Genomic DNA, 24448 nt, shown 5'->3' on the forward strand with positions numbered 1-24448 from the left:
GAAATTTTAAGGCTCTCTTAGTTTGGCCAATGTAAATTAAACCGCACTGGCAAGGAATCCTATAAATACCCCAGGAATTCATATCCGAAATGGGGTCCTTGAGTATAGAAGTTGGAATTTTATTGATGGGAGAGTAAACAACCCGAAAGTTAAATTTCTGCAAAATATGTGCAACTTTATAGCTAATTGATGGAAAGAAGGGAATGACAACAGAATTTTTATAATCTCCTAAAATAAGAGTGTGGCTTTTAGTGTGTTGAGATGAGAATTTTTTAACTGCTTATTCACCAATGTCCAGTGGAGGGTGCATTAAGATGTCTAGAAACCAGACTTCGCGAATTTTATTTCTCTTGCATCGAAATTGATGAGCTAATTTCTCTCACTCAACTCTGTTTGAAACAAACACATTTTGTTTTCCAAAATAAATATTACAAGCAAACTGAGGGATTAGCCATGGGAAGCCCCCTCAGTCCCATCCTGGCTGATATCTACATGCATTATTATGAATCAAAATTGTTTGAAACTTTAAACTTCCCGGCATGGTTCCGCTACGTAGAGGATACTTTTACCCTGTTTGAAGGTAATAAAGATGATTTAAATAGAGTTCTTTCAACAATGAATTCTATTGATCCTGCTATTCAGTTCACTTTTGAACCTTTTGAACTTGAGACTTGCAATTCTCTTCCGTTTCTCGACATTCTGGTCACACGTAACACATCCAACTTCAGTACTACAGTTTACCGTAAACCTTCATCGGTTTGCCTTCCACCACACTTTAAATCATGTCATCCGACTAAACAAATGTTAGCTTCATTTTATTCCTATGTTTTCCGTGCTCTTCAAGTTTGCTCCTCCAAACTAGCCCTTGATGAAGAACTAAATTATTTAAAAGCAATAGCTATTGACAGGGGCTTTTCACCCAACATTATTAATCAAGCAGTTAAAAAATTCTCATCTCAACACACTAAAAGCCACACTCTTATTTTAGGAGATTATAAAAATTCTGTTCTCATTCCCTTCTTTCCATCAATTAGCTATAAAGTTGCACATATTTTGCAGAAATTTAACTTTCGGGTTGTTTACTCTCCCATCAATAAAATTCCAACTTCTATACTCAAGGATCCCATTCCGGATATGAATTCCTGGGGTATTTATAGGATTCCTTGCCAGTGCGGTTTAATTTACATTGGCCAAACTAAGAGAGCCTTAAAATTTCGCGTCAAAGAACATGAGGCATATGTTAGAAAAAAGGAAACACAGAAGTCTTCTGTTGCTCAACATTGTTGGTCCGAAAATCACACTTTCAATTTTTCTGCTGCCAAAATTATTCAAAAAACATCTTCCATTGGAGAACTGGATTTTCTAGAGGCATTTCACATTCATAAAAATCTTTCTGTTCTAGTTAACGATCCTAATTCCAATCCAAATTTGCCTTCGGCTTTTAGAGAAATTATGTTTTAGTTCTAGTTTCGCCAACAGATGGCGCCACTTGCTTATTCTTGTCCAGGCTTTCTTATCTTATCTAAACATTATTTCCTATCTTGTTCATTTGCGGTTTTGCAGCTGAAGATGATGGTTCGGTAAAACCATCGAAACTAGTCCTGTGAAAATTTTGTAAATTAACGCTGATTTTTGTTGTTTGACTTCTGAATTAATACTTGAATATACTTGAAATCAAAGTTTTTTGAAGAAGTATTTTTTTATTTTGAAAGACATTTATTAAGGGTAAAATAAATAAGAAGGTTTTAATAATATTTTTTACGGAAGATCTCTATCGCGTTTTACAATAATAGAGATATTACGATTATCGTTTTGCAGAGATATGAGCAAATGTATGCATAAAGATGACAAATATTTTTACATCATCTAATTTAATTAAATTAGAAATTACTCTGTGCGGGGGGGCCAGTTCTACTGAGGCGATTGACGAAATTCAGCTTGCGTTTTTTAAGTCTCGAAAGAGCGATTTGCGATCTGTATTACATTTATATTATTATTATTAATATAAGGGCACAGCTCTGATCCTGCTAGCTGGCACAAGCCGGCCGTATGATCAAAAAATGGGACTAGTCAGAAAAAAACAAAAAACGATTTATATATAACATTGTTCTAATATAGGCATTTTGAAACAAAATCGGACTTTTTCGGAAAAAGACATGTCACTTTTCTACATATTTCGATTCTACGGCTCAAGTTATGCCAGACTGCCAAGTTTTGTCGAAATCGCAAGAGTAGTTTTTAAACATTAAATCTCAAAATTTTAGCTCCTCCATGTGAAATGAATTCGGCATACATTTTATAATATCTCACCTTTTTACTAAACTCTTTTTTATTCTTCCATTCATATTTGTAAATGCAGATTCATTCCAAATAAAATTCATCCATGTTTATATTTTTGTATTTTTTAAATAATTTGTATAAATTTTTCGAGAAACATTTTGAATTAAACCTCCCCATCATCAATTAACCTTTTTCCATCATCTTAAAGCAAATGTATTTCTAAGCATACCTACAAAAAAGAGTTTTTTATTCAAAATTCCTTGCAATATAGTACGTACATTTACATATTGGCGAGTTTTCAATTTTGACATATTTGTTATAACTGTTAATAGCGCCAAAAATGCTTTACGCAGTTTGAATTTTGCCAATAGGCCCAGTAGAATGGGAGATATAGAACTGTCTCCCTTTTTTGTTCTTTTTTTGCGCAGTATACACAGTATTTATGTGAATAAACTTACTAATGTACCATGCACTGAAATAAAAAAAAATAAATGTAAAATGATTTAACATTGCTTGGATCTTCAAATAACAATTTATAAATACTTACAGCAGAATTAAAAAAAAAAAAAAAAAAAAAAATCTGATGTGTACATGAATTCCTTGTGCGGAACATTAAATTATACGCATTTTTTTCTTGCATTTCGTTTAAACATATTGGATTGAATTAAACCTACTTCGCCGACAGCGCTTAAACCACAATATAATAAATGCATTCTTTAAAATTCACTGTATTTGTTTACCATAGCTACACTCTGGTGCTAGGTTTACTTAACAGTATTATATTTCGTTCATATTATAACTCAGAATGCACAAAATTTATATTATTTAAAGAATTATCTAATCGTTGCCACATGCTCTATTCAAATACTATAATAAAGCTAGAACGATGTATAAAAGAAATTAAGCAAACATAACAGAAAAGAAACAGCTTTTCACAGACGATTTAGTATTTCTCATTCAATTAATTCAGTTCTCACATCGCCACAAGGCAGAAATGCATAAAAACTCAAAATATCTGTATTAAAAATTACGAAGTAAATCTTAAACACTTATTTCCTCGAAAAAATTCCAGATAGGATTAAGCATGATTTAATTCGCAATAATAAATGAAGACGTTATCTTTGTTGTTGCGAAGCTATGTTTCTCTAGATTGGCAACAAATCCACTACTCTGCTGTTTCAAATGTAAACAAGCAATGGCCGCCATCAGAAAAATTATTAGGCTTAGCGGCACTTAAACAACTTTAAAATTGTTGATAATTCTAAAAATATTGCAAACTGATTTAATAAAGGCATAAAAACCTCAACCGGAAGATAAGAACAACATAATTTAATCATTTTTAAAGCAAAAAATGTACAATTTACAAACATATAAGAGTAAAGAAACTGAGATCACTGAGCAGATCCACTCTGTAAACAAGAGTTTCAATTGTCTGTTTCAGCGAAACGCGTAATGGAGTTAGCTTGGTTCGACGTCTAACTGAAATTTCCCTTGAAAAGCCAGGTTGGAAGTCGAATTGAGCGAATTTACCATTTTCCGCTTTATAATTTTTATATTTTTTTGTAATTTTAAGTTTTTCATACGTTTTAATTTTGTTTTAACTTGTTCCGTCGATCGGTTTTTTATATGTGTTAACTTTTCACTTATCACATCGATAGGTTTTTTTTACTGTATTTTTTGCCATTCACATGTTTCCAACGATTGATTTTAACTGTGTTTTATGTTCTACATTTTATTTCGCGTGCAGCTAATTTTTCACCCTTCAATGTCATTGTTTTTTTTAAAAATACTGTGTTGAACTATTTCTTGGAGCCACAGCTCCTGGTACTTTTTCGCGAGCTCACTACAATTTTTCTTATTATTATTTCCTTATTTTTGCAGCATTTTCCGCAAAAAAATTTTAAGACCAAATAAGTCTTACTGCACAGTACTTACTGGCTTTTCAATTTTATATAAATATATTTATATACGTTTGGCGCGGCCGATTGCAACCAAAATACGAGGTGCACATCTACATGTTATAGTAATCCTATATACAAAATTTCAACGTTCTGAGGCTACTCGTTTTTGAGTTATGCGAGATACGTACTGTTAACTAGTCACAACACCAATGTTCTGTTTCTATATCGTGCCGTGATAATCAGGGGCACCAATGCTGTGTTACACTTCCTCTTAGGGAGGAAACTAATGCAGAAACAGACAGGTGAAACCGTAAGTAACTAAATATCAACTGAGAACTAAACTATTAAGAGTTAGCTAAATTTCCACATTTTTAGTGATCGTAAAAGTGAAGTTTTTGGGCATTGCGTTGTGAAAATGCATCCGGGACCGTGCCGTGAGAGGATCGTATAAACAAGATGTAAAATCAATATACATATAAGATAACACATAAAAGATATAAAGGAAACATAATTAATAGGTTTCCAGATTAAAATACAAATTTATTCAAATTCCTCAACAATTAAAATTAAATTTCATCCTAATAGCTCGAGACATAATTTTCTTATTTTAGTTACACAAGTGAATTCTTCAATTTATTTTTTTTTTTTTTAGATTTAAATCAATGATTTGCAAATCTGACTCATTTAATTTAACCTGAACTACTGCTGTAATTTCTAAGATGTTAAAAGAAACACATTATCTGAAATTCAACATCTATTCTAAGGATGATTACACAAACAAATTATATTTTTGTGCCACAATTTCCTAATTAAGACTTTCCGATTTGTCTCGATAAATTAAGAAGGGGAAAAGGGAGGCAAATTTTTCCTTTAGAATTAATTTAGAGATTCAATTTAAAGTAAAGTTCCAATTCCCAAAAGTTCAATAGGAAAATTGATAACAAAACAAAACTTAACTATTATGTAGACGACTTGAAACGCACCCGAAAATGTCTCGGGCTGGCCTAGCATTCAAGGAGAAATCAGGGATAAATAGTCCTCCTTTAAGTCCTGGGAGTAATACATTACGTAAGGGGAACACTGACGTCTAATGAGTCTCACGTTTTCAAGATCACTGACCGAAATATAGAAGAACGCGCCTCCTCCATCATTTTTTCAGCAACACATCCGCAAGCTCAGCATCGAAGAAAATTTGCCACTTGAACAAGCACCCGAGCAGAATCTTCAAAGTTCGTTGGCCGGCTGTCGAGGATAGAATCTCACATTGACGTGGTAGAACTTGGCCGATAAATGTTAGGAATTTAATACACGCTGCAGGAAACTTTCTTATTTTTAAGATACTTGAGAAAGTCCTCATCGTCCTTGGTTTTTCCGATAGCAAGTCTGCGGCCGGATAGCATAACTGCCGTTCTCTGCCGGAAGCACAATCTCACGATGAAATTACATCTCCTCCTTTCTATCGCTCAACCCAAGAGCAAGTTCGAAGTTACAGTCTTAGTCAAAGGTCAGTCCAAAAAGCATTTGGACTAAAGTCTAAAAGTCTTTTAAATCTTTCAGCAAAACTCGTCCGCTCTTCAATTTCGCCCTTTTGCCAAAACGTGGCCGGGGAGCATATTTGACGCTCCCCGCCGGAAACACATCTCACGACGTAAATTACATCTCATTTCTATCGCTCAACCCAAGAGCAAGTTCCAAAAGTAAGAGCAAAAAGTAAGTCTAGCAAGTCTAAGAGATTCAAACTCGAATTTTCTTCGTCTCCTTCACAAACGCGGGCTCCCACAATGGCTTCAATTATCGGCCCCTTAATCTGAACAAAATTTGCGTTTCTTTTCCCGAATGACAGAATTAGGGTGATCACACATGCGCGCCCTTCTTCACTTAGCCAACAACCGGACCCCACGATCGCCAAAATCTGAATGACTTACATCGAAGGTTAAGTGGCAACCTCTGACCCTTCTGTCACGTACTTCCTGTCCTAAGGTCAATTGCACAAAGAAATTTCTTCTAGAACATTCTAAAGGACAAAACGCGCAAATCATGACTTAGCAAAAATCGCCTCCTTTCCCTGCTTCTTTTCACAATGAATCAAAGCTTGGACAAAAATTGCAAATAAAAGGAAAATAAATAATATTCTTTGAAACTAAATAATATTCCCAGAAGCATCTGTTTTTCCCCAAAATTAAAGCATTAAAATAACAAATAAAATTAAGATTTTCTTAAATCAGAAAATCATTCACCTAGTTTTTATAACGCGATCAGAGAATTACCTACACAACAGTACGTACGTTCGTACATACGTTTGTACAGACGCCAAGATAAATTCTCTTCAGAATTCATTTTAAAGCAGTTTTATAATTTTTTTGGAGGAAAAGAGTCTTTTATTCTGTCCTTACGTACAGATATCACGCAAATACATCGTTAAATTGCATTCGAAAGCGGTCAAAATTTATATTTTCGTTGAAATATGCTGCCTGAAACTTTTTGCGATTACAATACTTCCTTTTTTACTTCGTACAAGGAAGTAAAAAGGAGGGGGGAAGTTCTATATCTCTCGTTCTACTGGACCGATTGACGAAATTCAAACTGCATTTTCCATGTTTCGAAAGCGCGACTTAGGATATATATTAGATGTATATATATATATATTAGATGTATATACATCTTTGCTCTAATATAGGTATTTTGACCCAAAATTGGACATTTTCTGAAATAACATACCAATTGTTTTCCATATTTCGATGCTACGACTCAAATTATGCCTAAATATTAAATTTTGTAAAATTTGGTGCGAAATTTACGGAGAAATTAAAAAATTTAATTGTCACATTGTTTTTCAGTTTCACGAATAATTCACTTGGCATATGGCAACCTAGTTTCCTTTCCTTTCCATTGTGCATGAGCGGATAAAAATCACTTCGTTCCTACATTCAAGTAATCTTAACAAAGTGCGTAAACAACATTTCCGTTTTTATCGCTTTCAACATATATGCCAAATTTCAAAACGCGCCAATATATAAATTCACGTACATATCTTAGGAAATTTTGAATAAAAAGCGCTAATTTTTTGCAGGTATGCTTAGAAATACACCTACTTTTAAATTATTGTAAAACTTTTATATGTTTTAATTCAAAATGTTTTCGAAAAATTTATAAAATTTATTTAAAAATACAAAAATAAATCATAAAAATGCGTTAGGTTAGGTTATTTAATTACGGAAAAGCCTCGAGAGCTATCTGCCTAAGGGGAGCTGTGCCTTCGTGGAGGACTTTCTAAGGGAAACTGGCTCGTATACACGTTACACATGGAAAAGACCACGAAAACGCCCTTGCAGCCAGCCCGTTCGCGGGATTCGAAACTCGCACCGAACTACCAGAGTTCAGCGACTTTACCGCTCGGCCGCTGATGGCCCATAAAAATGGGCTAATTTTATTTGGATTGAATATAAATTTACAAATGTGAATGGAAGAATAAAAAAAAATTAATTAAAAAGAGAGATATTAATAAATGCATACCAAATTCAATTGACATGGAGGAGCTAAAATTTTGAGAGCTAATGTTTTAAAAACTGCTCTTGCGATTCCTACAAAACGTGGCAGCCTGAAATAACTTGAGCCGTAGGATCGGAATATGGAAAAAAGTGACATAAGTCTTTCCCGAAAAAGTCCAATTTTGTGTCAAAATATCTATATTAGAACAATGCTATATATAAATCTAATACATATCGTAAGTCGCTCTTTCAAGACATGAAAAACGCAAGTTGAATTTCGTCTATCGGCCCAGTAGAACGGGAGATATAGAACTGGCCTCATTCTTTTTTGCGCAATGTACACTTGTTTAGCACTTATAGACAGCTAACCAGCATATGCATCAGACGTGAGTTGCTTGGCACAATCAGAGTAATCACAGGCTGGGGTCCAATTTAGCAGCATGCATGCTAGTTCGCAGGAAAGTCAGCAGGATTTGCGTGATCAGAGTGGGATAAGTCACGGTCAGTTCCATGCTTCACTTATGGCTGCGAGAAATAGACTATTGTGTTCTGTCTCAAATTCTTCTCCCTATTAGAAGAGAGAGACGCCATCTTTTATAACTGGCTCTTACTCAAGAGTTTTCCGCATTTCTGAATTGAGGAAGAAAAGGAAAAACCAAGCAAAAAAATGTAAGAATTAGAGACTAAAATGAAGAAAATTAAAATAAATAAATAAATTAAATAAAAAGCAGTATTACTAAAACTGGAAAAAACAAATAAATAAATTAGTTGTATAAATGTAGCCAGTGAAACTGAAAATTTTGGAGGTTGTAATCGCAGTGTTAAATTTTAAACTTCAGTTGAAATCTAACCTAACCTTATGTGTAAGGAATATGTTACTGTGTTTTCAACGTGCAATATGGAACCCGTAAGTAAGAAGACAAAATCGACTGCAGAAAAACTCGATGTTTAAAAGGCGTCAAAAACTTGTTTCAAATTTACCGCAGCAACGTGAACTCATGCATCACAAAGAACTTTTACTCCTTTTCGTTTGAAACAGGACAGAGAATGAAAAAATGAAAGATAGATTTGATAATTAAATAACTGTTCAATACACAAATGTCACTTCCTGAGAAACGTTTGTGTCCATTCCTGCATATGTAACTTATAAAATCCCTTTAATATTAACCTAATAGCTTAGGTTACTATAATATTTTTTTTTCAAATGATATTGCAGATAAATGTTTAGAAAATACTGAACGGAACTGAATTTTGTAAAAATGCAAGCATTTCGAAAGAAATATCTTTACCAGGGGTAATACACATTGCAGTCAAAGTAAGGGGTTAATCTCTTAAAATCAGGTAACTAATTTCGAAGGAAAATCAGGAAATAGGGTTTTCATGTAGAAGAACGCACACATGAATTACAAACTATAGCTAAGGTTTCTGGCATTAGCCAGGGTGTTAAAGAAGATTTATTTTTAGAATATGCGTAAATTCACAATAAAACTGATACAACCTGTATAATCCAAGATCCGTACTAAAACATAATTTAAAAATATCATCACATTATCCGCGTATTATATTTCTTAATATATCTGCAGTAATGTAAGAAGGTAATGTTCGAGATATATTGCGAAGATATATATCTCCGCATTATATCTTCACAATATATCTCCTTCAAGACAGAATTTTATCAACCAGTGATTTTTGTATATTTGGAGAGAGAGGAGATCCTGACCACTACTCCATTATATGTCTTCTAATAGAGAGATTTCACACTGACTCCCAAATACCTTTTATACCAAATTTATAAGGTTCCTGGTACAACATCGAAGCATACATAGCAGACTTAAATCAATCACAGATTATCTACATCAACAAGGCCTCAACATCTGCCACCCATGATAAATTTCATGTAATTTTTTATAAACCTGTTGTAACTTTTGTAAGTTTCTTGCAACCGTTTTAAAATAATAAAAACATTTCAAGTTGGATGTCCCTGAAGGGAACATGATGGTTACTGTACCGGAGCTTTACCAACTTTGTCTATGACGCTGTTTTGGTGCCCAACACGTTTGCAACTATCATGTCTTCTTTTCACGACGCACGAGTGACGTTTTGAAACGCTTCGAACGTCGAATTGATACTACTGATTATTACAAAATATTGTCTATATTATTGAATAACTACAAAGCTGTGTAACTTCCTATCATATTAATTTTTAATGATAACTAATTTTTCGATTAAAGTAAGATTTAAATTTTTATTAAAGATTATAAAAATTAAAATTATCTATAAGCCTACTTTGAAAAAATATAGAAATGACCCTTAAAGTGTCATGATATTTCTGCTTCCTTTCTTACATCAGAATACGATTGAACAGAAAAAGAAGGAGAATTGCCAAAATTGTTTTTCTGTACGATGAGGAAGTTGTAGTATATGCGTACACATAGTCAAACACTTGAAGATAAAAGATAAATGTTTGAGATGTTAAAAATCATGTATTTATAAATTCATTCGAAAATGCTAATTATTACTTTTATTTGAATTTATTTATTTATTTAATAATTACTTTTTTTGAATAGCGGGCTTCAGCCGTTTGATCTGTTCTTCGCGGAGGCACCTAATAAGTGAACCACCATTGCCTCCTTTGAAGAGACAAACCAATAGCATCCATGTCTTTTCCAGGATTCGAACCCGGCCTATTTGGCAAGACATTCAGTGTCATTAACCACTTACCGGTCTGGTTGCCTTAAATACATTTGCATAATAATTACATTTATTTGCATTTTTTTTATCGTTTGTGCATATGGTATGTGCTAGAGATAAGTAAATTTAGAGAGACTGTCTAAACTTTGTAACTGAAAAGTTTCGCTATCTTCTTTTTCATGTGATATTGTAAATCTAATTTCTTCATTTGTCGCTGAAAGAGTTGCAAATGTTCTTGAATTCAGTGCACATGTGCCCTTGCCTATAAAGACGTGTTGTTTCTTCAACTCACATCAGTTCAGTCAAACGGTAAAGCATTAAGATTTAAGTAAAAGTCCCGATTACACGTACAGGTACGTGTATATACATAATTTTTTTCAACTAAAGGTTTCTTTATTTTACACATTTATCTTTTTAGTACATACTTTTGCTTACTTTAATGTATTCATTTCTGCAATACGCATGATTATAAGAATACTATTTTTTTAATTGATGTATGATTTTTTTTTTTTTTTTTTGTGGTATTTATTCTTTTTACTTCCAACAGTCTCGATACAGCATGAGAATGAGAAATAAAAACGATCGCAAGGAAAATGCTGATTCCATATAATGGATGTATAAATGCATTCTTTAACATTAAAAAATATATATTTTGTGTATAGCATGGAAACATTTTAAAAGAAAGATGTTGATGAAAATGAGATGAGCTGTTATGTTCGAGAATAAATTGAATCAGCTCACATGCTTCCCTCAGAAATCCATATCGTTGCATGTAATATTCTATTTTTTATGTGCAATTTAAAACATGTTTTCCCAACTGAGTATTACAATGACTTTTTACCTTATTTTTAGTGTTTGAAGATGAATTGTTCCCATACCTCATGGAGCAAAAGAAATATATCACAAGACGTTCTGAAAGTGAGTAATATGTTTTAAAATCAGCAACACTGTAACATAAAATATCAGACCTATACAGAATTTGTAACAGTTAATATTTAAAATATTTCAAAGCTTATTGAATTATAATTTATGTCCTTGAAAATTTAGAAGCTTAAATTATTGAATTGAGATATGAGGATCCGTATGGAAGCGTATTATAATTAAGGTTTCCTTCTGTGCAAAATTAATAAATTTTATTTTAAGGAGAGCAAAGAAGCTCTAGCACTATTCCTCTCAGGCGCATTTATACGTATTTTTGCTGTTAATATCTGTTAGTCAAACATGTACTAAAAAGATTTAACTATTCAAAAAGACAAGTGCACTATAGAATTTAAAATAGGTACATATATCTTTACAAGCTAATATAACGCATTTTTTACTAGTTCTTGTCTATTTAAACATAAAAATAAAGTATAATCCTTTGCATATTTATAGTTAAAAGATATATACCATACAGATTAAGCAGACTACAAAACAATTTAAATTACGTTGGTGAATTGAAATGGCTCAGTTTATCGCAAGAGTAAATTATCTAATATATTCCAAATTGTTTTTGTTTTCTTTTATTACGCAATCAAATCCAAAATTATTTTATTGACTTCTGTGCTTGTCTCTTGGGACATTAATGACGTTGAAATTTCCTTCGTGAATATAACGAATAATAAGAAATTCGCTTAAAAATGAGCGATACCAAACACTGTAAACAATGAACAGATCTCAAGTAGCCAAAAAAAAGAGTCAAGCGAGCTTCGTTTCTAAGGTCTCCTTTTAGCCTCGTTAATGATTCCCCGAGGTTATTCTGAAAGGCGTTTCTTCTGCATGTCAATAAGATAAAATTTAAAAACAACGCAAAAGATAAACAAAATAAACATATAAAATGACCCTCGCTGTTTATTTTCTTGCACAATCGATAGATAGTAGCATTTTGCCTCAATGTTGTTGGGAAACAAACGGTCTTTTTTTTTTTTTTTTTTCGAAAAATGTTAATCGAGTTAATGTTCGTGTTTCTCTGTTTATTACAGCATGCAAAGTTCTCTGCTATATTTAACATGATTACCACTTTTTTGTGCAGTTATTTGCAGATAGCTTCATATTTTCTTTTCCCTATTAAATACAAGTAAAACATTTTCCCCATTAATTTTTAGAATATTATTTTATTTAAAATATGTGACGCTTATTTTTAAAACAAATGTGTACTGTGTAATTGTAAATGTGATGTATGCTTTATAGTGGAATTACAAATGTAAAATCTAAACACAAAAAATTACTATATGATTAAGAAAACGTATTGTTGGTTGGAGTTCACTAGAACAGTAAAATGGATTTTTAAAACACGTTTCCATCTATTACTTATTTCGAATTTGATTTTTTTTATCATCTATCAGTTAAAGTAACATGAAGTTTTTTTCTTTTGCTTCAAGCAAAAATTGAACTTTATATAATAGCATTACTGTGTAAATAAAATGCTATTTATAATTTTTATAAATAGCATTTTATTTACACAGTAATATTAATTAATTAATCTCAGTTTAATTAGACAGTAATCTACTGTAATAAATCTTAAAAAAATAGTTTTACTGCGAGTAGTTATAATTTAGTAAGTAAGTAGCAAACAAATAGCTTTAATTTTTTTTTTTTTTGCATACATTGAAAATAGATATAGTTTTTTTTTTCTTTCCAATGGTCGTTTTTAGTCGTTTACAGGTACTGACCACAACTAAAGTCAAAAGCGGTGGTCTCTTTATTACAGATGCACCTAAAAAGTGGACCATAGCTGCCTGCTGTGAAGGAATGGATAAATTACATCTAGTATGAGTTCTCCTAAATTCGAGCTCCGGCCTTTCGGTATGGGAGGCGTAATGGCAAACCGCACATTGAGTTGATCAGTGTTAAACAAATTTCGCTTACTGCGCATGTCCAGAAGCGAATTTGGCGCAATTACTACTTTCTCGCAATTTCAAAAGAAGATAAATATGGTATGCGGTTGATATTGTGTTATCTGATCGTAAACAGTTCGGAGTTTAAAAACTTGTTAGGTTTTAAGTTTCTTCATTACTTAGAGTGTAAATATCGATTGTAAACTACGCAAATTTTCGTTTAAGAAGGATTACAAAACGGAAAACATTATTACAAGGTATATTAGCTGAATGTTTATTGATTATACTTCTAATGAGTAAAAGCAGTTGAGTATTTACCATACGTTACATTCGTATATACTTTAACAAGGAATAAATCCAGTTTAAGTTACCATTTTAAATCAAAGAAATTAAGTCAAAGAAATTATTATAGGTAGCTGATGTTAAATACAATGTTTATGAACAAAAATAAAACTAAGCAGAAGTACATGCAATAAGCATACACAAATATCCGTAGTACTGCAATTGTAAACAGTCAATAAGATCTACATGACTAACAGGCTCGTGTAGGGTTGTTTACGCTCAGTCGAAAGTATTTCCTCCCATGCCAACGGTACACCAATGAGCATGCGCAATACGCGAAATTCGTTAACATTGATCAACTGAATGTGCGGTTTGCCATTACGCGTACGTGAGTCACTAACCAATTTCCCGTCTGGACAGCATATATTTTATATAGATAGATTTTCATATCGTTATATACTGATTCCTTTCAGATATTCTTCTCCTTTCAAAATGACACGCTGTGTATCGAAAGATATGTTTTTAAGTGTTCGGAAGAAAAATATTCCTATTATAGCATTAAAAAGCTTTGTGAAATGCATGCTAATAAAATTTCTGAGTGCAAAATAAGCAACATTGTGATAAGGTGGCATAAAGGTTCTTTGTCAAGGGTGAGTGAATTCAGAGTGCAACAGTTTCATATTTGTGATGAAATCCTGTACCAATCCCGGTTGCAGCATCGAAGGTAGCTTCAGATGGACAAAGAAATAAAAGAAATCTTTTCAACAGGGTCCGGAGATGGACACTTTGTTATGTATGAGAGAAAGAATCATTCTCCCTCGGGAATTCAACACAAGTAAACACGGTATATAAAGTGGTTTCCTGAGAAGAGAAAACCTTCCTGTGGATGCCTATGGGCATGTTGGCCTGCTAAGAACGATCATTCCTCGTGTGTAATGCGTCAGAACGTTTTTCCTGTAACAAAATTCTGAAATTACTGGACTAAATATATCTAAGTCCCATATTGTCAAGAAAGGTAACAGTTAAGGTTTTCATCTTATTAAAATTCATGTTGTTGTTAAAACTTGAGTTTGAAGTTCATTTCAACCATGCGTCACAACCCAGGCTTTGCGTAGCGGTTTCGGCCACTACAGAACAACATGATTAATCGAAAAGGAAAAAACCATCAATCAATACTTCTAACATGAAAGGGTGACTCCAAATGAATATCCAAATGAAGTCTCAAAAAGGTACGTACCGTTTTTAATGTTTCTAACGTTAAAAGAAATCAATTACAAACTCTGTAAATACGTCTGTAGGATTAATAAATAGAACAATAAAAAGATTTATAATTTTAAAATGTTCAACAGCTTCCGCTGAAGTATGTGGTTCTATGTAGAACAATTCGTAGAGCCCCTATATGGAAACAACACAGTAGGATATTATTAGAAATATATTGTGGCCTTTGATGGAGCATGGTTTTCACTAAATGATTGCTATCGAAAATGAAGAAAATAATGTACAAACCTGGTTTTGCTAATGTCAAGAAAGGTTCAGTAAGGAATATATGATTCTCGCCGGATTCCCTTATATTGGAAACTGAAAATAAGGATTAAGGACTTTGAAATAAACTCTACATACTCTCAGCAAATCTTACTTCCGATCTTTATAGAAGAAATTTCAAAACGAAAAATTTCAAGACAAAGCAATAAGTCATACATAGAAAAGTACCACAGCGTTCCTGGATGAAATGAAGACTGATACAGGAGTTGCATGTATGCATTTTCACCAAATTCTTGCGAAGTTCCATGACGTTTCATCTATGGAGGGTTGTGTCTTTGATCTCATGAAAACGCTCAAAAGCCAGCGCGATTGATAGACTCTGGGAAATAGTAGAAGATGAGTGGAAATGAATAGGCTAGAACTTTTATGAAAAACCCTTCTACCGTAAAAATCACGATATATATTTTAATCCCGAAGAAAGGTTATCAGGTAAAACATTTAAAAAAAGTATATTTTACAAGCTAAACACTAAACGACTGCGAAATTGTTCTAAATATATGTAAACACCCTCGCTGTATTAACTTTTTATTATTATATTGCCAATTATTTATTATAAGCCATAACATATAAGCCATAACAGTTATAAGCCATAACATTGTTAAAATAATAATTCTTTTAATCATATCATTATACAATTTTAATTAGCCAGTTGAAATCTATATTCAGCTGGCCAATTAAATCTCGGATACTAGGGTATAGCTTCAGGAACCGGATTAATAATTAAGATCCTTCAGGGCAAGTGCAGAGCTGAGAACAACCAGAGATCGGAAATTCCTTCTCCTATTCTTAGTAAGCAGAGAATGCTTGCCTTTCCCGATGTAGACTTGAGATCAGCAAGGTTTTGTCCTTGAGATTTGTAAAATCTCTTCCTCTCGCCTAATACCTGCTTCAGCTTAAATTTTAGGATCCCCGTAACATCACTAATCTGCAGAAGATGATACAGAATTAGCTAGTCAAAGTTACAGCAGACATTTTCTGAAGGTTAGATTTATGACTGATTTCAAAAAAGAGATTTTTTATGTTCATATTCTTTGATATCAAAAGAATAATGCAAGTTTTTTGATGTGAAATGTTTTGTGATATATAGCTTAGAAACATGCCATATTTTTAGAAAATAATATGTAAGATTTGGAAATAAACATAATTCATTATCAAATACTTTTTCAAATAAAGATCGTGTCGAATATTGTTCTATTATATTAAATAACTCCGACAAACATAAATAGTTAAAAAGATTCAAAATAGACTAAAGAAGGATTTTTATATAGTAATTAAAATTAATTTTATTTAGCGTTCAATTTAGAAAAAAGATAATTTTTTAATCTAAAATTATTCCAAAGTTATAGGAATGTATCTAATCAAAAAAGAAAGAAGGGGTATGTATACAAGAGATATTCAGCCTTTTCTATAAAAAAGGGCCAGCACTCTGCCATGAACATATAGCCTTAAAGTCCTTCAGCTAAGTTTTAGGTTTCTTTTTAATATTTCCTTAAATGTTTTCGAAGGTCTCTGTCTTACTTTAGTGTAAACGTATCCAGTGTTTAGATATAAAATACATCCGAGATTCAGTACCTCCGAAAACTTCAAGCTGTTGTATTTTTCGTGTAATGAACTGATACTGCTTTGGCTCTAACGTAAGGTATTAAGACAGGTCGCTGAGGACAAATCGTAGATATCTTTCCGGTTTCAGACGCACCTTTAAATTATCATGTAAGACCAGGAAGGAACTTTCTGAAATCTATTATTAGGAGATACAATAGTTATGGAAAACAGTAGGAAACTTTCTAATTGTTTTTAGAGTAAAACTATAGATTTCAATTTTTAAGACCAAAATTATTTGTTGCTAGCTCTAATTAGCTTCTCGATTTTCATTTCTTTGAATCATTCAAAGTTTCTTTTATTAAATTCGGAAACAGTCATAAGTTCCACAAAAACAATGCCATTTTTAATACCTCTCACCCCGTCCGTGTCCAGTACTCAAATAAGTTTTCATGAAGTACTGCAAATAACTCAGCGCCCGTGACGCAATCCTGTATACCACTGACGCTTTCTCTAACAGGATAAATGAATGTACTTTTGTTTTCCACAAACATCGCAACCTAGCGATTTAGCGGCCAGTAGTCCCGTGGTTCCTTCTTAGTAGCCATTTTGGCCTTTTTATATCATTTATTAACTTAAGTAAGTAGTTTCGGTTCTTCGAAACGAATCGGACATGTATTTCATACTTCCCCGGTTTGCCATTTAGCATTGTACAGAATGCCTAGGAAATGTGTGAAATATGAATCGTTTCGTACATTGCCTGCTAGTTTTCAGGCATTCTTATACAATGTACGCATTGTATAGAATGCCGGATTTCATACTTTGCCTATAAGGATATAAACATTCTGTACCGCGTCACGCACATAGGGAAAAATCCCTCCTGGTGATTGGATGCGGCTCCGATGACATCATTTCCTCTGCGCTTAGGAACGCCTTGGCTTTTACAACTCCATATCTTTTGTTTACATTCTGATAGCAGTATAGGAAAAAATATTACGTGCGTTGTATTTTTGTTGCTATGAGATTACGTTTACAACATTGTAGTGTGGTGAATTTAATATAAAAAATGTAATGATTTTTCGCTACAGAGTAAAAGTAATATTTCTTCTTGTGCTAACTCCTTAAATGTATGTTAATATTACATGCAGAGATTTTTAATGAATGTATTAATTTAAAAATCCTTCATCTTAAAGTGTTGTGATTATTAATCCATTATTTCATGTTCATTATGTATCCCATTCTCTGCAGATGCGAACTTCGAAAGCATGAGAGAGGTAACTTTTCGGAAATAGTAAAACGACGTTGGGAGCTAACACAGTACAGAGTAAATTCACAAAATTTATTTTCGAATTTAGACTAATATAGATTTGGAACGAAAAAATAGAGATACGTATTTTAAACTGAATAATATTACTTTTTATTATTATATTGCCAATTATTTATATTGCCAATTTTTTAATGTGTAACATCTTTTATATCTTCGCATACAAATGTGTTAAAAATGGCATGCACATTAACATGGAAACAACATAGCATTTGCTAAGGAAATACTTTCTGCAATGTGAAAGAAATAAAGTGCAACAAAACTGCAGTAATAATAATATACCTGTTAGCACACTATGCATGCCTTATAGTTGGGATCGGGACAGTCATGTTTCGGTTTTTGCCCTAAATTCATGAACTTACCTATTTATATAATCTAAACGCTTAAGATTGCTCCTGATATTAACAGCATCTTTGAAAGATTTTATTATTTTAAAATTCCTTCAGAACGCTGCAGCTAATTTTTTTCGTTTGAAAGAAAACAAACGATAATTGTTATTCATGCGAGTGATTCGGCGAAAACAAAACTCTAAGAATCTCGTCTAAACGTCCTTACGCGAGAGAAAATGATGTCATGGAAAAGAATGTCCAATCACAAGTACGGATTTTCCCTATGGGCGTGGCGCGGTACAGAATGCTTATATGCTGCCAATAACATATTGTTACGAATTTGGTATTTAAAAGCTAATGTTAGTTCAATTATAAATTAAATGGTTTTATTTCTCGCGCAGTGCAGCGCGTGACGAATATTAAAAGAAAGCTAAGCCGGAAAGTTGAAAATACAAGAGCGCGTGCATTAAATAAATAAATATCTCTTTTTGATTTCGAGAAAGTACTGGAAAATCCTAGCGCGTGATTTTAAAATCTTATAAAAGGAGGAAAACATCTCAGTTTGTAGTAGTTGCTTAGTTTGTTGTTGTTTAGAAAACTGCTCTTGTTGATTGTAGCGAATTCGTGGATTAGCGTTCTTTAGCTGTTTTGAATTACGTTCTATTGGATATTTGAGTAGTTAAAAGATAACTACTGTGAGATATTGTAATACTGCATGATAATTTGAGAAAAGTTAAGCATTTTTGTTGTGATAATAATAAATTTTTGTTCATTTTTCATCGGACTTGTGCATTCATTTCATAACGAACCCGTACGCATGCAACAAATTTTGGTGTCAGAAGTGGGGTTTTGAAGGTCAATTACAAGAGCGATGGAAGAAGAATTCAGGCAAATGATGACTGCATTTGCTGCTTTCCAAGAAAAGATGGAAGGGGCTGTCAACTCCGTTAAGGAAGAAATGAAATTAGGCCAGGAATCCGTTAAGGACGAAATGAAAGCCGTTCAAGCTCGTCAAGAAGAAATGAAAAGAGAAATTACCTGCATAATAGAAAGTAAATTTGAAGCTATAGAAAGCAGAATTCATACAGTTGAAAATAAAGTTGGACAAATTGAAGAAAAAGTTTCTTCGGTGAAAGAAGAAATAGAAGAAAAATTTTCTGCTGTAAAAGAACATATAGAAGGGAGAGTTCCTGCTGTGGAGGAACGAATTAAAGGAAGAGTTTGTGCCGTCCAACTCCAAATCGAACAACAAACTGATGATAGGGTTTCTGCAGTAGCCAAAGAAATGGATGTTTTAAAGAAATTCGTAGCGACGGCAGGGAACAATACTGATGGTTTTAAATTCCTGCCGATGCCTGCTCGTCCACCTCTGAAGCTATCCACATATGATGGGAAGACGTCCTGGCAGGTGTATAAGACACAATTTTCTATCGTGGCGGATGCGAATGGATGGGATTCCCAAGCGAAGGCCTGTCATCTCGCCGCTTCTTTAAGAGCCGACGCAGCGGATATCCTTCAGACTCTTCCCGAAAACAAAAGGTTAGATTTCGAAGCTCTATCCGGCGCCTTGGAGCTGGGCTTTGGGGAGAAGTGTTTAAAAGACTACAGCAGGCTCCAATTAAAATCTCGTCAACAGAAGCCTACCGAAACACTTCAGGAATTCGCCACGGATGTTGAAAGGCTGTCCCATCTCGCCTTTTCAGAATGCCCGACAGGAACAAGGCAAATCCTGTCCTTGCAATACTTTATCGATGGCATCCGGGATCCTGAAATACAGAAAGCTCTTCGAATGGCAGATGTATAGGATGTAAAAAGCGCTCTGTTGTACGCCGTGAAATTGGAGGCAGCCCAGCAAGCAACTCTTAGAGATCTCTACCCAGTCAGAGCTGTGCGAGTCCACGAGCCAGGGGACCAATTGATGGCTCGTTTAGATGATTTATCCAGACAAGTCGATGCTTTGATACGGAGTAGCAGTGAGAGCAAAGTGGCTGTAAGATGTGCGAGATGTGGTTCTGAAGGTCACCTACGACGGCATTGCAGAACGCCCCAGGGCACGGAAAATAAAACTGATGAGTTGACAAGAGCAGTGAATGCTTTAAGACGGAATAGTGGTGAAACGATACCGACCCTAAAGTGCTGGAACTGCGGTGTTGAAGGCCACCTACGAAGGAATTGCAGAACTCGCCAGAGCACGGAAAATAAGGCATACGATTTAAACAGACAATTAAATGTCACGGGAAGGAAAAGGACTGACAAGAAACCAAAGTGCTGGAACTGCGGAGTGTAAGGCTACATACGAAGGAATTGCAGAACATCTCGAGGTACGGAAAATAAGACCATTTCCCAGCAACGACGCAGTAAACCAATTAGTGACCATATCGAGGAACGGAGGTTGCCAGATAACGAAAAACCTTGTTTTAAAGCGCTTAAAATTTATACAGTGAGTGGCAACAGTAACGGAATGTCCATTAATGGGAATATCGATGGAGTTTCTTGCGATATGATCATTGACACAGGAGTTAATGTTACTATCATTAGGAAAGATTTAGCTGAACAGTTTAAAGATAAACTTATTTGGACGCCATCCTGTGTTACCCTTCAGACTGCGTCTGGTGATAAGATCGACATAACTGGGAAGTTAAACGTAAACATCACGTTTGGAAGTGCCGCCTACCATCACACGGCTTATGTGGCGGATATCAGAGATCCATGCATACTCTGATTGGACTTTTTAAGGAAATACAATTTTTCCTTAGACTTCAAAAACAACAAACTGCTTTCAGCATCTGGTGACACGACTATCCATCCTCAGAAGAGATCCTCACTTGGAAATGCCGACGCCTTGTCCGAAAGACCCAGCTCGGGAAGCCGCCGAAATCATGCTAGGGTCGAAAAGAAACGCAAGACTACCAGCTATTCTCTATCTCAGAAGCTCTTCGGTCGAGACCTTCGTCTGCCTTGTGATCGCCTGTTTGGTCGCCCTACGGATGTGCCTTCATCGCCTGAGGAACACATCCAAGATGTCCAGGCCCGGTTTGAGGGAATGCACCGTTCTGCACGAAAGCGAGTCAGCTTGGCGACGGGGAAAGTGAAGACCAGATACGACACTCGAGCTACTAGACATAGATCCAACAAAGGAAACAAGGTGTGGTTGTGGAACCCGATTCAACGAAAAGGACTGAGTCCTAAATTACAGTCACCTTCGGATGATCCGTATACAGTGCTGAACAGACTGAATGACGTCATGGTTCGGATTCGTAAGTCTTCGAACTCTAAACCTACAGTCGTTCATTACGAGAGGTTAGCTCATTACTATGGCCATAGTACATAATGTAAATAATTGTAAATAGTGTAAGACCATGGTCCTTTTTGTTTTTAAATGTGTCTTTGATTTGATTTGTATTTAGTATTTGATTTGCATTTAGTATTTGATTTGTATTTAGTATTTGATTTGCATTTAGTATTTGATTTGTATTTAGTATTTGATTTGCATTTAGTATTTGATTTGTATTTGATAGCATTTGATTTGTGTTATTTATTGCATTTATTGTTCATGTTGTTTGATATTGTGATGTAATGTTTTTGCCTCAGTTGCATTTATGCCACAGTTGTAAGTTTAGCTTCCTGTCCGGGGATTGTACTGCCAGGAACGTGCAGTCCTTGGGAAAGGGGCAGTGTTACGAATTTGGTATTTAAAAAGCTAATGTTAGTTCAATAGTAAATTAAATGGTTTTATTTCTCGCGCAGTGCAGCGCGTGACGAATATTAAAAGAAAGCTAAGCCGGAAAGTTGAAAATACAAGAGCGCGTGCATTAAATAAATAAATATCTCTTTTTGATTTCGAGAAAGTACTGGAAAATTCTAGCGCGTGATTTTAAAATCTTATAAAAGGAGGAAAACATCTCAGTTTGTAGTAGTTGGTTAGTTTGTTGTTGTTTAGAAAACTGATCTTGTTGATTGTAGCGAATTCGTGGATTAGCGTTCTTTAGCTGTTTTGAATTACGTTCTATTGGATATTTGAGTAGTTAAAAGATAACTACTGTGAGATATTGTAATACTGCATGATAATGTGAGAAAATTTAAGCATTTTTGTTGTGATAATAATAAATTTTTGTTCATTTTTCATCGGACTTGTGCATTCATTTCATAACGAACCCGTACGCATGCAACAAATTTTGGTGTCAGGAGTGGGGTTTTGAATGTCAATTACAAGAGCGATGGAAGAAGAATTCAGGGAAATGATGACTGCATTTGCTGCTTTCCATGAAAAGATGGAAGGGGCCGTCAACTCCGTTAAGGAAGAAATGAAATTAGGCCAGGAATCCGTTAAGGACGAAATGATAGCCGTTCAAGCTCGTCAAGAAGAAATGAAAAGAGAAATTACCTGCATAATAGAAAGTAAATTTGAAGCTATAGAAAGCAGAATTCATACAGTTGAAAATAAAGTTGGACAAATTGAAGAAAAAGTTTCTTCTGTAAAAGATCAAATTGAAGAAAAAGTTTCTTCGGTGAAAGAAGAAATAGAAGAAAAAGTTTCTGCTGTAAAAGAACATATAGAAGGGAGAGTTTCTGCTGTGGAGGAACGAATTAAAGGAAGAGTTTGTGCCGTCCAACACCAAATGGAACAACAAATTGATGATAGGGTTTCTGCAGTAGCCAAAGAAATGGATGTTTTAAAGAAATTCGTAGCGACGGCAGGGAACAATACTGATGGTTTTAAATTCTTGCCGATGCCTGCTCGTCCACCTCTTAAGCTATCCACATATGATGGGAAGACCTCCTGGCAGGTGTATAAGACACAATTTTCTGTCGTGGCGGATGCGAATGGATGGGATTCTCAAGCGAAGGCCTGTCATCTCGCCGCTTCTTTAAGAGCCGACGCACCGGATATGCTTCAGACTCTTCCCGAAAACAAAAGGTTAGATTTCGAAGCTCTATCCCGCGCCTTGGAGCTGCGCTTTGGGGAGAAGTGTTTAAAAGACTACAGCAGGCTCCAATTAAAATCTCGTCAACAAAAGCCTACCGAAACACTTCAGGAATTCGCCACGGATGTTGAAAGCCTGTCCCATCTCGCCTTTTCAGAATGCCCGACAGAAACAAGGGAGATCCTGTCCTTGCAATACTTTATCGATGGCATCCGGGATCCTGAAATACAGAAAGCTCTTCGAATGGCAGATGTAAAGGATGTAAAAACCGCTCTGTTGTTAGCCGTGAAATTGGAGGCAGCCCAGCAAGCAACTCTTAGAAATCTCTACCCAGTCAGAGCTGTGCGAGTCCATGACCCAGGGGACCAATTGATGGCTCGTTTAGATGATTTATCCAGACAAGTCGATGCTTTGATACGGAGTAGCAGTGAGAACAAAGTGGCTGTAAGATGTGCGAGATGTGGTTCTGAAGGTCACCTACGACGGCATTGCAGAACACCCCAGGGCACGGATAATAAAACGGATGAGTTGACATAACCAGTGAATGCTTTAAGACGGAATAGTGGTGAAACGAAACCGACCCTAAAGTGCTGGAATTGCGGTGTTGAAGGCCACCTACGAAGGAATTGCAGAACTCCCCAGAGCACAGAAAATAAGGCATACGATTTAAACAGACAATTAAATGTCACGGGAAGGAAAAGGACTGACAAGAAACCAAAGTGCTGGAACTGCGGAGTTGAAGGCCACATACGAAGAAATTGCAGAACATCTCGAGGTACGGAAAATAAGACCTTTTCCAGCAACGACGCAGTAAACAAATTAGTGACCATATCGAGGAACAGAGGTTGCCAGATAACGGAAAACCTTGTTTTAAAGCGCTTAAAATTTATACAGTGAGTGGCAACAGTAACGGAATGTCCATTAATGGGAATATCGATGGAGTTTCTTGCGATATGATCATTGACACAGGAGTTAATGTTACTATCATTAGGAAAGATTTAGCTGAACAGTTTAAAGATAAACTTATTTGGACGCCATCCTGTGTTACCCTTCAGACTGCGTCTGGTGATAAGATCGACATAACTGGGAAGTTAAACGTAAACATCACGTTTGGAAGTGCCGCCTACCATCACACGGCTTATGTGGCGGATATCAGAGATCCATGCATACTCTGATTGGACTTTTTAAGGAAATACAATTTTTCCTTAGACTTCAAAAACAACAAACTGCTTTCAGCATCTGGTGACATGACTATCCATCCTCAGAAGAGATCCTCACTTGGAAATGCCGACGCCTTGTCCGAAAGACCCAGCTCGGGAAGCCGCCGAAAT

General features: G+C 34.8%; 1 protein-coding gene across 1 annotated transcript in view; it reads left to right on the top strand.

The window, feature by feature from the left end:
• LOC118193323 (lachesin-like) overlaps window positions 1-24448 on the top strand; it is a 521719-nt gene that overhangs the window by 30594 nt on the left and 466677 nt on the right. The window contains exon 2 of the mRNA XM_085811101.1: window positions 11213-11278. Within this exon, the coding sequence (XP_085667227.1) occupies window positions 11242-11278 (37 nt within the window). The 5' untranslated portion in view covers window positions 11213-11241. The remainder of the gene's footprint in view (window positions 1-11212; window positions 11279-24448) is intronic.

Source organism: Stegodyphus dumicola, chromosome 2 (assembly GCF_044657685.1).
Source record: "Stegodyphus dumicola isolate Sdum_Otavi_A_Nest chromosome 2, ASM4465768v1".
Classification (NCBI taxonomy): Eukaryota; Metazoa; Arthropoda; class Arachnida; order Araneae; family Eresidae; genus Stegodyphus; species Stegodyphus dumicola.